Source organism: Cervus canadensis, chromosome 14, assembly GCF_019320065.1.
Source record: "Cervus canadensis isolate Bull #8, Minnesota chromosome 14, ASM1932006v1, whole genome shotgun sequence".
Lineage (NCBI taxonomy): Eukaryota > Metazoa > Chordata > Mammalia > Artiodactyla > Cervidae > Cervus > Cervus canadensis.
Window position 1 is genome coordinate 25,823,518 of NC_057399.1, and position 15,039 is coordinate 25,838,556.

At 40.6% G+C, this 15,039-nt stretch overlaps 1 protein-coding gene across 13 annotated transcripts in view; it reads left to right on the top strand.

The window, feature by feature from the left end:
• TRPM3 (transient receptor potential cation channel subfamily M member 3) overlaps window positions 1-11,511 on the top strand; it is a 936,946-nt gene extending 925,435 nt beyond the window's left edge. For 8 of the 13 annotated variants that reach the window (XM_043487226.1, XM_043487228.1, XM_043487224.1 and 5 more), the window contains one exon: window positions 1,694-10,059. In XM_043487226.1, the coding sequence (XP_043343161.1) occupies window positions 1,694-3,143 (1,450 nt within the window). In that variant the 3' untranslated portion in view covers window positions 3,144-10,059. Of the gene's footprint in view, window positions 1-1,693; window positions 10,060-11,005 lie in introns of those variants that run through there. The other 5 variants (XM_043487233.1, XM_043487234.1, XM_043487235.1 and 2 more) reach the window with 3 other exon arrangements.
• Window positions 11,512-15,039: the final 3,528 nt, after the last annotated feature.

Consider the following 15,039-nt stretch of genomic DNA (forward strand, 5'->3'; position numbering starts at 1 on the left):
CCTAGACCCTAGAGGTGCTAAACTGGTTATGGAGCAGCAGAAAGGAACAAAAGAAAAAAAAAAAAAAAGTTTCTGAAGCAGGGCTCTTGACAGCAGTCCAGAACCTTAGACTGATGTAGGGAAACTGTAAGATAAAAGAGCAGAGTGAGCTGTAGGAGGGTGGGGCGGGGAGGGTGTTGCAAAAGTAAGAGAATCACATATTCCCACTCTGGCCAGCAGAAGAGGTAGGTTTTTGTATGTGTATGTGTTTTTCTTAAAGCCTATAGGTCCCTCAGAGAGAGAAACCACATGCCTCTCATATCTCCTTCTGGCATTGAAGTATATATTCTTCTCTGATAGAGGTGCTGCTATTGTTAACACACCACCACCACCACCATCACAACAATTGGAGGGACCCAGCTCTAATTCCTGTCTCCTTTTGTAAAGCATGCAGCCATGTTCCTTTTAAGGGTCAATGGTCAAGTGATTTGCAGTGCATATTGGAAGAAAATTGGGAAAGTATCTTTATCCTCTCAAAAACAGTTGTGAATAGATCTTATTTAGATTCTCCAAGATTTGCCTTTCAGCATTTAAAAGTGAATGTTTAAGCTCAAACCAAAACTTGGCTTTGGTTTGTCCTTTCCAAGTTAATTTGAACAAGTGAAAAATATGGCACAATTTTATTTTAAATATGTGGTCTCTGTCTTTATAAGTAAATGGCCTAGCAACCCATTAAACAATTGAAATCAAGTTTGTCACAGTGATTTGTTCAGTGAGCCTTTCTTGACATCTGGCAGGTATTGGGCTGGCCACATGGAAGTGCAAAGAGGAATATGAGACAGATCACACCCTTAAGAATGGGGACTATAGAAATAACTGGGATAGAAAGTACCTGGATCAGCTACCTGGAAAGACAGAGAGAAGAGTAGGACGATTTATTGATAGCCACTCTAGAGTTCACCACAATTATGTAATCTTGACTAAATGTCTTGATATTTGTTTATCCTTTATTAATGAAAGGATCGGGTTAAATAAGGTCAACCCCAGGTGACTCAGTAACAGGACCATATCAGTTCCTTTGGAGGCACTACTTTCTAAAAGGATTGTTGTGAATAAGAACAACAACAGAAGATTATTATGTATATGCAAAATAAATATAACCCCAGTCCATAAAATACAAATTTTACATGTACCCTATAGTAAGAATAGCTACATTCTACAATTCTACTGCAAAACTGGGTAAAGTCATCCAAATATAACAGTCTCATTTTGCTGGTGACTGTTAAGCCAACATCCTAGTCCTTATTTAGGTCATTGAACCCTGCTCCAAGCCACAGTGAAGCCAGGAGGGCGGGAAAGAGTGGGACTTTGGTCCCACTCCACTTCAAGACCTCCTTGCCTTGGTGTTTAGTTGTTGGGACAGAGCATTAAGTTTCCCTGAGGGAAAGGGGATTAGTAGCTGGAAACTGCTGGATTCAATCATCTCTAAAGCCTTTTCCAGCTTAGAAAGATTGGAGTTCTGTGATTCCCAGTGACAGGGTCACGGCCATCCTCTCCTCTCCACCCCATTTCACTACCCGCACCCCCTCAGATCCCCCCAATGGGACAGTAATGGCACCAAGTCGGAGCACAATTCTAAGCCCCTCTATCCCTGCTCCACAGCCTCCTGCAGAGAAACTACCCAGAGTGATTCTGGTTCTCTCTTCCCACCCAGGGTGGAGAATATGTCCATGCGGCTGGAGGAAGTCAACGAGAGGGAGCACTGCATGAAGGCCTCACTCCAGACTGTGGACATCCGGCTGGCACAGCTCGAGGACCTCATCGGGCGCATGGCCACAGCCCTGGAGCGCCTGACGGGTCTGGAGCGGGCTGAGTCCAACAAAATCCGCTCGCGGACCTCCTCGGACTGCACAGATGCAGCCTACATTGTCCGCCAGAGCAGCTTCAACAGCCAGGAGGGGAACACCTTCAAGCTCCAAGAGAGTATAGACCCTGCAGGTGAGGAGACCTTGTCCCCAACTTCTCCAACCTTAATGCCCCGTATGCGAAGCCATTCTTTCTATTCAGTCAATATGAAAGACAGAGGTGGGATAGAAAAGTTGGAGAGTCTTTTTAAAGAAAGGTCCCTGAGCCTACACCGGGCTACTAGTTCCCACTCTGTAGCAAAAGAATCCAAAGCTCCTGCAGTCCCTGCAAACACCTTGGCCATTGTTCCCGACTCCAGAAGACCATCTTCATGTATAGACATCTATGTCTCTGCCATGGATGAGCTCCACTGTGATATAGACCCACTGGACAATTCCGTGAACATCCTGGGGCTGGGAGAACCAAGCTTTTCGGCTCCAGTACCTTCTGCAGCTCCTTCAAGTAGTGCCTATGTGACTCTTGCACCCACAGACAGACCACCAAGCCGGAGCATTGATTTTGAGGACATCACCTCCATGGACACTAGATCTTTTTCTTCAGACTATACCCACCTCCCAGAATGCCAAAACCCGTGGGACACTGACCCTCCAATGTACCACACCATTGAGCGTTCCAAAAGTAGCCGCTACCTAGCCACCACCCCCTTTCTTCTAGAAGAAGCCTCCATCGTGAAATCACATAGCTTTATGTTTTCTCCTTCGAGGAGCTGCTATGCCAACTTTGGGGTGCCCATGAAAACAGCAGAATATACAAGTATTACAGACTGTATTGACACGCGATGTGTCAATGCCCCTCAAGTGATTGCTGACAGAGCCAGCTTCCCGGGCGGTCTTGGGGGAGAAGTGGAGGAATCGTGCTGCCATCCCGAGCGAGAGGCAGAGCTGAGTCACCCCAGCTCTGACGGTGAGGAGAACGAGGCCAAGGGCCGGAGAGCCACGGTCACGAAGCCGCCCCGGGAGGGTGATAGTCCCCACAGGGCCCTGTCCCACAACATCACAGTTCCCAAGGTAGGGCGCGCCAACAGTTACTCAGCAGAGGGGGCAAGCACACCGTACGCACGCACCAGGAAGAGCTTCTCCATCAGTGACAAACTCGACAGGCAGCGGAACGCGGCAGGCCTGAGAAACCCCTTCCAGAGGAGTAAGTCCTCCAAGCCGGAGGGCCGAGGGGACAGTCTGTCCATGAGGAGACTCTCCCGAATGTCTGCCTTTCACAGCTTTGAAAGCAAGCACAGCTAAACCTTCTAATAAGTTTTGCAGGAGGCTCAAGAATCCAGCCCTCAAATTCTCCCTGAAATTCACCGGTTCCCGTTTCTAGAAACTCACCTGCTTTATTCTTAGCTGAGCAAAACAAGTCATTCCTTGGAAGTCGTTAACTAAAAGGTGAATTCTGGGTCACAGATCAAGAAAACATTTGATCTGGCCCAGTGTAAAACACAGGGGATTTAAGTCATGTTCACACTCAATGGGTAGGGAGGGGAAAGAGGGAGAAGAAGGGTTGAGATGAATGTGTATAACTAGTCATTTCAGAAAGCCATGAGCTCTGGGAATGAATGGGGCATCAAGCATGCTCCGTGCCAGGAGGCATCTTTCCATTTCTGACCATTATCAAAAGTTTTAGGATGCAGGGCTAAATTGCAAAATAAAATGAAGTAGCCAGCATACAAATGAGATATTCTAAACTTCAATTCTGTTTTCTTTTCACATTGGCTCCATCACTGGTGACTGATGAAGAGCATCCTTTTTATTCAGTATAAGCCGGCAGCAAGCAGTTCTACCTAACGTCCCACATCCTTCTCATGCCAACACTTCTGTAATTGATCATTATAAAGAAAAAACAAGGTAACAGTCATAGTTCACCTGTCTCTTATATATTCATTTCTGGTGCCACAACTTTTATCTCTTTTGAAGAAAATAAAGGGAAAAGAAATGCCTTTTGTATTGCAATCAAAATGAAAGAAGAGTTGATGTTAAAAACAATTGTCAAATGGTTTATTATATACAGTGGGCATTCAAGTATAGTCAAGTAAGCTCAGGATGAATGTAATTAAATAATTTTATATTTTTTAATTTATTTTGTATCTCACCTGTCATCAATGAAGCCACTCACTGAATATGTAATAGTGAACTTTAAAAAAAATAGTAGGCAGAACTCATCTAAAACTGCCATATGAGATACTGCTATATTCTCACCATCCATGTTATGTGTGATGCTGCTGTGTGAGCCTCATCATGTGTATGAATCCACCATGTCTTCTGAACATCTCCAGGATGTAACTGCCAATTTTCCACACCGCCTATCACATGACCATTTTGTATATGAATATCTGGTTACATGTGGATATTTTCATACCTAGAGTTTTGCCATTTAATCTGAGCTCAGCATAAATTTAATTGGAGTTTTTCAAGGGCTGGTATCTTTTTTATGGAAATGTTCCAAAGCACTTTTTAGGGAAGTTTCAAAACCATAAATAACCTTAGAATTGACTGGGAGTTTGGTATCAACCCAAGCCATCAGTAGCAAGCATACCATGAATATTTTTCTTATACACAGAGCTATAAAAAAGATCCGGTAGACTAAAATAGAAAGCAAATAAACATATAAAGAGTTCTGTAGTATATGCTGCTTATATGCATTTACACAGAGAGACATGTTAATATATAGTTTATAAACAGACATATAGAGCTTTCTTAAAAGGCTTGGACTTTTCTATCATCTTGAGATATAACCAGGATTTTTTAATATCCAAGGAGTTCCATTGAAAGAGTTAATTATATTAAATTTTGACATGTTGAAATTATAAATTTTTAAAATCCTATGACCTTAGCTTTTCCTTGTACAAAACTGGAGTTGCCAACATGACTCACTACTTTCCCTCTGCCTCTTTTTTGTGCGGAAGCACTTGCTATCATGACATCTCATTTAGTCTGGTTTCTCCTGCACAAAGAGATTATGCCAAGTACAATCAGAATAGGTGTACGGTTCTAAACCAGATAGTATTATGGACTGTTGAATATAGGCATACGTTTCTAGATCAAAATCTGGATTTAAAGTGGGATAAAGAAATCTTCATCAAATCTTTGGATTCCTATTTGGATCACTGATTTAAAGGAGAATAAAAATCTTTAAAGAAAAAGACTTAATGTCCCTGACCCCCGAATACTTCCCGGTTATTTTGTTTTGCTGTAGTTTTGAATTCCAGGTTTTCTCATTATGTGAAATCAAGTGAATACATGGACAAAATCTCTAGCCTTTAAATATTTAAAACAAAAACCAAAATCTTCTGAACAAGTTTTCAGATGTAGAGACAATGATGTGGCTGCATATAAAGAATTAAACAATTCCATCTTCACTCCTTGGATTTAAGTAAGAAACAAGTCACCGGAGTCCCTCATATATAATTGCTTTAGAAACAATTATATTTTTACTGGCCATTTCCCCCTCAGTAAACTTGCATTTGGTCTAAGAATAGATCAGTTGCCCTAAAACTTCCTTAAGTCATGAATTTCTATGAGGATCTAATGAAAGCTCTGGGCTCACCTCCCAGGAAAAAAAAAAAAAAAGTATGTACGTGTAGAGTTGCAATATAACCTTAAAGGGTTCATGTACCCCTGGTTCCATATTGATTGATAATGAGGAAGAGGAACCATGTTTATTCATAATCAATGCAGTTGTAATAGGCACTTTACATTTCAAGACCATTTCTCTGTGATTCTCAGGAAGGCCAAGTCTCAGCACCAGAGTTTAAACCCAGATTTTGTTACTTTTGTTCCTTAGATTAGCTTTTGCTAGTTTGATGTATTTACATCCTAAACACTACGATGATTTTAAATGTGGAGCATACTTATGAAGCCAGAGGCTTCTCTAAGTCTGTAGAGGAACCTAAGAAGGAGGTGAATTATTCTTCTTTGGTCACAGAGCAGGATATCACAGCACCTCCAGGGCCTCATTCTGGACCAGATCGAAAATAGGGGAAAGAAATTATGAACATGAGTGTTTCCATTCATCATGATTTCTGGAGAGAACCAAACCTAGGAAACAAATTATTTAACAGCCCTGACCTTGTGACTACCTGGTCCTTTTGTTGTGCATGAAAATGAAGTTCTTAAATCTTTTGTGAAGTGTGTGAAATATATAAGCCAAATTTAAGTGACTTTAAACACAACCTGTATAACTTTCATGAGCCATTTCTTTCCTGTGCATTTACATGTGTATTATGTTTCCATCCATTTCTTTCCATTTCTGGGTGTTCTGCACACCAATGTGGCATTGATTCTGTGGCCTTGTACGGTCAGCTTGTGTCCAAACCATTTATTCACCATGTCCCTGATCGAGGGGATATTAATTACCTTCTCTGTGAATTAAGCAGCCCATGAGCAGCAAGTTATTGAGGAATATAAATAAAGTCATAGAGCGCTCAAGGAAGTAATAGCTTTGGTTTAATCATATGCTTCTAAGGTGCCAATTTTTATATACTACTATATGTAATGATTTGTTCTAAATTGCTCAGTCCTTTTGAAAAAAAATGTAAGGATGTTTAATGAAAATTACCTTGGGAATTCCTGATTAATCAACAAACTTTATATTTATACTTAGAAACTCTCTCCTGGGTGGATTTGAATGAAGCCGGAAAGCTTGGCTGTAATTGATGGGGCTAGTTTATTTCTCCAGCCAGAAGGTGTATTAGGGGGCAGAATGCAGCACTTTACAGAACTGGATTTTTTTTTTTAAGTCTAAGCTTCCAGGTCTAGGATATTATATAGCACTTTGAAAGTTCCCCCTTTAAAAAATATATATATATCAGAATTATCAAATAAGAAAAATGTACTTGTAAGAAACACAAAATGTGTTTCTTCTGAATGTTTCAAATGTATTCTAAAAGATGGTCTCTATAGATAATATTATGGTAGATAACTGGATAGTACATTTTTTCCACTTTCTAAGGCTACACAGTCTAATCTTTCTGAATGTTTGGGCTGTTTAACTTCTGTAATTATATATTATCCAGTCATCAATCATGCTATATCTATAGGCTATACTGTTCAATGTGTGTGGGGCAATGCTGTATTATAAAACACATGTAAACATATATGTAACCCGTATTTAACTCAGCATAGTTGTAGCATGTGGTTGTATTAATGAACGTTACAGGATAACTTTATAATTATTTACAAATCTGTAACATTCAATAAAGAAGCACATGTTGCAAGGATTAACGATGTTCCCAATTCCATGTTATTTAGCATCCTCGTGAAATGGGTACTTTTGTTCCTGATCTGCCTTATGTTTTTCACATTCCCATAGACCATTGTAAAATATTTGTATGAGCTGATGTGCATCCTCTGACCAGCCCTGCAAGCTGTGGTAGGCAAGTTGTGATTTTGTGAAAGATGAACTGGCATGTTATGCAAAAACTATATGACAAATTGAAAATAATATCTTAAGCTCCAGTTGAATTAGCTGTTTGTTTACATCTGCTAACCCAATGTGAAAGCAGTGTACAGTATTTTATAAGTATGTTCATGTAGTAACACTAATATGTTTGTTTCTAGACAAAGTGATGCTAGCGTGTAGGTGGTTATATACTTGCTCTAAATACTGCATTATAGCTCACTATTCTTTAACAATATTAATGTGACTTAAATGAAGTAATCCCTCTCCAAATCCAGTCTTAATTTTTGTGGAGACAAAATGCATGCACTGCTTTATGCATTTATTTTGACCTTTTAAAGGCACTTAACGTTTTACTATTGCCTGCTGTGATACTTAAACCAGTTAGGAACTCACTCAAATTGTTGGGCTTCTTACACTGTTTGGGGATTATGTCCAATTTTAAAAAATTAAAAACAAAAAAGTAACCAAGGGTTTTTTACTATTTTTTTAAGCTCTGAACAAATAATATGGAATAGAGTATTAACTGCAGGGCATATAGCTATGTGACCCGGAGATAGCTAGCCAACAGCACTTGGGTTTACCAAAGTCTAATGTTGGTACATCTGTGATATATGAAGGACACATTTCTGAGTCTTTAGGGCCATTGGGTGCAAGTTGCTAAACCAGAGATGAGAGTGAGGAGTCCATTCAAGACAGTGTAGAAATGCACGAATCAGTATGGATGAATCCAGTGGATGACATGTGACCACTCTCCTACCTTGGGGCTTTTCTCACGTTGTGTGTGAGCCTGGCCTGGGGGAGGGTGAGAAGTGGGTGACTGCGTGCCTCATTGAGCACAGGGTGACTCTAAAGAGTGTCCCCTTCAGGGAAGTCACTGTTTTGTTGTTAGAAGCCATTCAACATCTGAACAAGGGAGGATCAAATTTGCATAGTCTTATAAATGATGGTTCCTCAAAGAGTAGAGAGAACTTTTCTGTCAGCCTGCACTGGCCTAGGCTTTCTTTTTATGTCAAACAGTCTCTTTCTCAGATTGGAGTCAATCAAAGGAGCAGTTGGTTCTGATTTTAAGGAAAGCAGGATTTTTTTTTTTTTTTTTGTAATTCATTTGAGGAGTTGGTTGTGTTACCTTTTCTCTGATGAATTCCTTGCACTGATCACTGCTAATGAAATCAAGACATGACCATTTCTACATGTCTCTAAGAGAAATTTGGTGGCCAAGTAATCCAGGTGGCAGTAAGAGTGAGCTTAATTTTCCCTTCCCTAACTGACCTGTTCTCCCAGTCCCATTAGACCATCAAGCCATTGCCCGTTCACACAAAGTTTGTGTGCTGGGAAGTGAAAAGAACAAGTATGGCTAGAAGGCCATAGGCTTTCTGAAGAGCGTCCGTGCCAACCTTGACCTAGGCCCTCCTCTGGAGCTGGGGGGCTGCTGAGGGCTGGGGGATGCAGAGAGAGATTCAGCCTTGGGCCTGGATACACAGCCGCCTTCACCCCCTTAACTTTCTTCCTTGCTCTTGGCCCAGCACAAGATTTTTTCTTTTTTTTGCCAGACCAGTTGACTTTATTTCCTATCACCTCCATACCCTCTGGACCCTGGCAGAGTAAACTGAACCAGCGGCTGCAAGCCTTCAGACTTTGTCCAGCCCTCATCTTCCCACTGACTTAGCTTCCTCCCCACAACTTCACCCCATGCTCCTAACTTCACTGGTGTTTGCATCAACCTTATCAATTCTTTGCCTGTCTGAATCCCAAAAGAGTCAGTCACATCTTTACCCGAGCTTATCACATATCATCAGCAGCAGCTGTCTGCATCTAGACTGTGGGATTGCAAACACAAATACGTGAAGGGGCTGGATCCAGAACACAAATACGTCAGTTGGGCTGGGAAAGACAACAGGAAGAAGTAGGGTTTATAGGGCTTGAGAAAGCACGTGTCTGCTACAAAGACATCCACGTTCAGATTTGCAAACATTGTGCTAGCCAAACGTGTCTGCCAGCGGCTTTCAAACCCGGAGGCAATAGTTTGGGACCTCTGAGTCAGAGCCAACCAGGACCATATTCCTGATTCCAACTTAGTGAATACATAAACAAAATACACTGAAAATGGAGATGGGAGAGAAAGGAACTCACCCTATTCAGCGTTCTTTCTGTTCTCCCAAATGATATGTGCATGTATATTTGCTAGCTGCATCATTCTGGACCTAAATGTGGGATCTTGGTGAGGGAGATTCAGAAGAAGAGTACCATAGCATTGTATCAAGGCTTATCTGCTTCCCGTCACTACAGTGTCTGACCGGAGTTTATATTGCTTCTCCTGCTGTTCAGAACAGTCCATGCAGTATACTGTACTCATCGCTGTTCCATAACACAGAACTTAGACTCTCATTTGTAAACGTTCTGACCATAGTTTATAATGGGGAAAGTTATTCAAATATCATTTTTAAATGAATTCCTATAAATAAAATAATTTTGCAATTGGGTTTCTTAAAGATATATACATCTTTTCCTTCTTTGTGTATAGATAGACAGTGGTTTGCATATCTATCAACATTATAAATATATATAAATCCTTAGAGGAATTTTTCTTTTTTAAAGGTCTATTATTGGATTCACAATGCACTTTGAGCTTGTTTGTTTAGATATATAATTCGAAGCAGAAGTTGGCAGATACCACGGGAAAAACTTTCTGAAATTTCTGTAACAAATGTTTTGCAATAAAAAAAAAAAAAAAAAAAAAAAACCTCAGTAGTTCAAAACATGCCTTGGACTTCTTTGTGCATTTATTTGCCACCATGTGATTTCTACCATTCTCATGATAAGAATTGTTGGGGTAGAGAGAGATGATTGCCTTGGGCTCTATAATTACTTGTAGAACAGAGGCTACAACTGATGGTCTGTGGGTCATATCCAGGCAGCAGAGAAGGAACGTTGTTGTCCAGCACAAATGTTTTAACTTCAAATAATAATGGGAAAAGAAATTGAAGAACACATATATGTACAATCTTTTATTTTTAAAAAACATTTGTTGAGTTCCTGTTCTGTGCTCAATGGTATGCCAAGGTGAATAAAGCAGGCAGAGTCCCTGTCCCGTGGAGTTTTGAATCTGACTGTAATAAAGTATGATCAGATATAATTTTGTAATTACCATTTCACTGCCTAAGAAATAGAGCATGAAAAATAGAGTCTAGAGGTTCAGAGGAGCAACAGTGCTCTGCAGCTCAGGGCAAGGAAGGCCCTCTGGGGCAGATTACACCAGAATGTGCCCTGAAGAACAAGGAGGGTTTAGCAAGTCGACAGGAGGATCACATGCCATTTAAGGGGGACATTAACTTTTTTAATTGACGTATAGTTGCTGTACAATATTATATAAGTTGCAGGTGTACAATATAGTGATTCACAATTTTTGAAGGTGAGGGGAATGTTAATTTGCTAAGCACCCAAATGTTAAAGTGCTTCATCCTCATTAGAACCTCTAGGCAGCCCCAGCCTCATGGACTTTGTCTCCAGTATGGACCCCAGTGAGGAGAATGAATGAGGCTTTGCTCCAAAGAGTACCTTTATCTTTACCTTTCCCACTGGCTCTGTTTTCAATTTTTTTTTTTTTTTTAAATCGAATGGCTGGCATAGTTTTCTACAAGCAGCTTGTCTATGTTCATAAATGTGCACATTTATGTAACACATACAATATTCAATCATGTGTCCTCAGATTTCCTGGAAAATCGGATCATCCATCATTTGCTGCCAAAATCTCAGATTTAGACCAACATGGAGCTTCCTTGAAGGACATATTAATGGAGGTAGAGAAAGATTAAATTTTCTAGAGATAATTTATCACATTTACTTGTTTATATTACCCAATTTGATTAAAAGCCTGAAGATAACTTACCCTAGAAAGGCCTGGGTTACCACACCCTTCTCTGTAGCAAGTTCTCAGTAATTATTTCCTTTCTACCATGCCCAATCTCTGGTGGTTAACTTGGCCTCTGCCGTAACATCCAGCACATTACTTTTTTATAGTATGAGCCATTTCCCAGAAGCCTTGGTCGTGGTCACAGTCATTTTCTTTCAAAATGTCATCAGATAGGTATGATGACACAGTACAGACACCATAGAAAGGCCTTCACTCAAAATCATAATCTATTGTCCCAATATTCTTTATCTCAAGCACTAAACAACTTTTTTTTTTAAGACTGGGTGTATTAATCTGCTAGGACTGCCTTAACAAAACAGCACAAACTGGGTGACTTAAACAACAGAAATGGATTGAATCTAGATCTGGAGACTGGAAGTCCAAAACTGGTGTTGGCCGAGTCGGTTCCTTATGAGGGCTGTGAGGGAGAATATGTTCCCGGCCTCTCTACTGCTGCTGGTGAGTTTCTGGCGATCTTTGGCATTCCTCAGTTTATAGAAGCATCATCCTATTTCTGCTTTCATCTTCACATAATATCCTCCCTGTGGTTTATACTCAAATTTTCCTCTTTTATAAGGACACTGAATATGGCCTTATCTCAACTAATTGTACCTGCAAAGACCTTATCCCTTAATAAGGTCACAATCTGAACTACTGGAGGGTTAGATTTCAACATATAAATATGGGGATGGCAAAATTTAATGCTTAACACTGGGTGAATTTATGAATAGGAGTGTGGTGGTCATCTATCTTTTTGATATCTTTTAAGGTAAAAAAATCAGAATTCAAGAATCAATTGGAAATATGTTGATCAATAGAAGAAAAATATGGATCAATTGTGCCACCACCTAGAACCATTAAAAATGATTAAATCTTTGTATATTGACATCGGCTTTCCAGGTGGCACAGTGGTAAAGAATTTGCCTGCCACTGCAGGAGATGAGGACCCTCAGCTTCAGTCCCTGGGTCAGAAAGATCCTCTGGAGGAGGTCATGAAATCCCACTCCAGTATTCTTGTCTGGAAAATTCCATGGACAGAGAAGCCTGGCAGACTACAGTCCAAGGGGTCACAGAGAGTCAGAGCATGCACTCACATATTGACATTAAAAAATGTCATTGGTATATTGTCTTTTTAAAAGGAAATACAAAGCATCATATAGAGTATAATCCCAATTTTTATAAAAACTAAACCAAGTATACAGATACAGATATATATATATATCTACAGTATATATACTGTATACAGATATACAGATACAATAGTAAAAAGACTAGAATAATACAGAAAAAGGGAGAGAAAGGAATAGATTTTGCAACAGAATTTTTTTCAGAAATTCAAATACTGTTGAAGAGTAACCTAAAGTGACCTAAGTAAAGTTGTTTCAAGTACCAATAGACATCAACCAAGAGGGTTTTCTTTGACTTCTTTCTGTCCTAGATGCTGCAATAATCACAAGCTGTGTAATAGTAAGTCCTCTCCACTAAAAAATGATAAAGGTGGAAGAAAAGAAAAGTGGTAGCAATGGTTTAACTATTAATGTCACGAAACTGTAATTTTAGGCACAAATATAATCAATGTCTTTCTAGCAGGTACTTTGTTCCTCTGGAAGAACTGAAAATTTTATTAAAAAGGCAAGACTGTCATGACTAAAAAGATAATTACATACTCCAGTTATTTAATTAGAGCTGCTGAAAAAAAATGGAATGAGCAGCCCAAGTTTAGCTCATCAACACTAGAAGTGTTCATGTAGAAGCAGCATGGTCACCAGGAAGGCAATGTGTGAATGGTTTTACATTCAGGCAGGAAATTGGGCTGTGTTATCTATTCTGAGAATCTGCATAGAACAGCATAGAGATGCTCTTAGAAGTAGAAGGTCAGAAGGAGTATTGTAGCTAGGCAGGGCCTAAAGGAATGTTCAGGACTGAAAAGACAGGCAGTGAGGGGAATGCTGGGGTCCCAGGCAAAACAAACGTGTAGCCATGAGAACACATAAGACACTGGGAGAACTCTGGGAAGCCAACCTAAAAGGGTAGAGGGTCCATGCTGGAGACTTGTGGGGAAGAATAGCAATCCCTAATACTCACTTAATCTTCTCAACACATCTGTGAAACTGGCATTCTTCTTCCTCTTCCCCAGACAGGGAAAAGATGACTCAGCATTTTATACAGACATGCCAGGTTTGAGTCTGGACTCCATTCTGTATTAAAAAGAAAGCAACGGAAGAATTCTGGGGAAAACTGTGATGTGTAAAAATACGGTATGGTCAGGAAGGGAGAGGTACAGTCAGTGGAACTGCCGGATTAGGCAAAAGGAGATTAAACCCCCTGGGATGAAAAGACATTTTGAAGAAACTTCACAACTCTTCCTAATTCCAGAAACATTTCATGAGTACTATTTGAGAAACACTCAACCAAGTGCTGGTGCATTGTTTGAAACATCACCCTCTTACTTCATTCCCTGGTGAATAACTAGTCATCCTTTCTAGAGGATTATTTTTCAGTGTGTGCCCAGCTGAGAATCCTTTGAGATACCTCCTTGCTAGCAGTTGTTTTGTACAATGTGGACAAGCTGTACCCTTTTCCTCAGCCACAATTTTGGCTACATCTTTGACAAAAGGTGACATTGACCCAAGAGAGCCAATCAGAGCTTTTTCTTTGGGAATTTGGAATAGGCAGGGGTAGGGACAATCGCTGGCTATAACCATAACTTGCAGACTCAGGAATTGTCTACAGTCATTTTCCTACATGGGCTTCCCTGTAGCTCAGCTGGTAAAGAATCCACCTGCAATGTAGGAGAACCCAGTTTGATTCCTGGGTCGGGATGATCTTCTAGAAAGAAGAGATAGGTCACCCACTGCAGTATTCTTGGGCTTCCCTGGTGGCTCAGCTGGCAAAGAATCCGCCTGAAATGTGGGAGACCTGGGTTCGATCCCTAGGTTGGGAAGATCCCCTGGAGAAGGGAATGGCTACCCACTCCAGTATTCTGGCCTGGAGAATTCCATAGACTGTACTGTCCATGGGGTCACAAAGAGTCGGACACGACTGAGCTACTTTCACTTTCACTTTCTGTCTTACTTAACTTGGTAAGCACAGCAATGCTTCATCAAATAGGGTGTTGTCTCTGTTTAAGTGAGAAAACTGAGCTCTCTTTTGCATCAGTTTTGCCAAGGGACCCACTTTTTCTTTAAGACAGTGGGTGGAGGGGCCATGTGGGGAGGGCCGTGGGTGGAGAGATGGAATTTGTTGATAGAGATCTTTCTCAATGATATTTTCTCTCGGAGCTCAGACGTAATCCACACAAAGGAGCTGCTCCTAAATTATGTTTCTTTCTTAGGAATTTCAACCAGACTTGTCTGCTATTTGGGGTTTCTATGCTGACAGCAAAAGCTCCCTAGTGGCTCTGTTTCATTCAACCAGTTTTACTGGGCCATTAGCTCAATCTGCAGTGGCAGAAAACCAGGTCAGTCCTGTAAAGTATACAGACATTCCCAAAATTTCAATAACTGCTTCTTTTCCTAATTTGTTCTCTCAGTCTCTTTGTCTGTTATGAGAGGTTTAGAGCCTGGACCAGATCAGTGGTGCTTACATTTCCTGAGTTATTACCACTTATGGGATCTATTGAAAGCTAGGAACCCTCCTTAGGGGAAAACAAAAGGTTACATTTGGGAGACCATTTAAAGGGGCTCCTGGAAGCCACAAAAGCCACCCATAGTCACCAAGGGAAGACTGTCTGAACCCTAAGTTAAGAACCAAATGTTTCTCCAGCTCTAAAGCTCTGAGACTCAATGGAAACTGGCAAAGCGGAAAGTACAGGGTCATTTTGAAACATC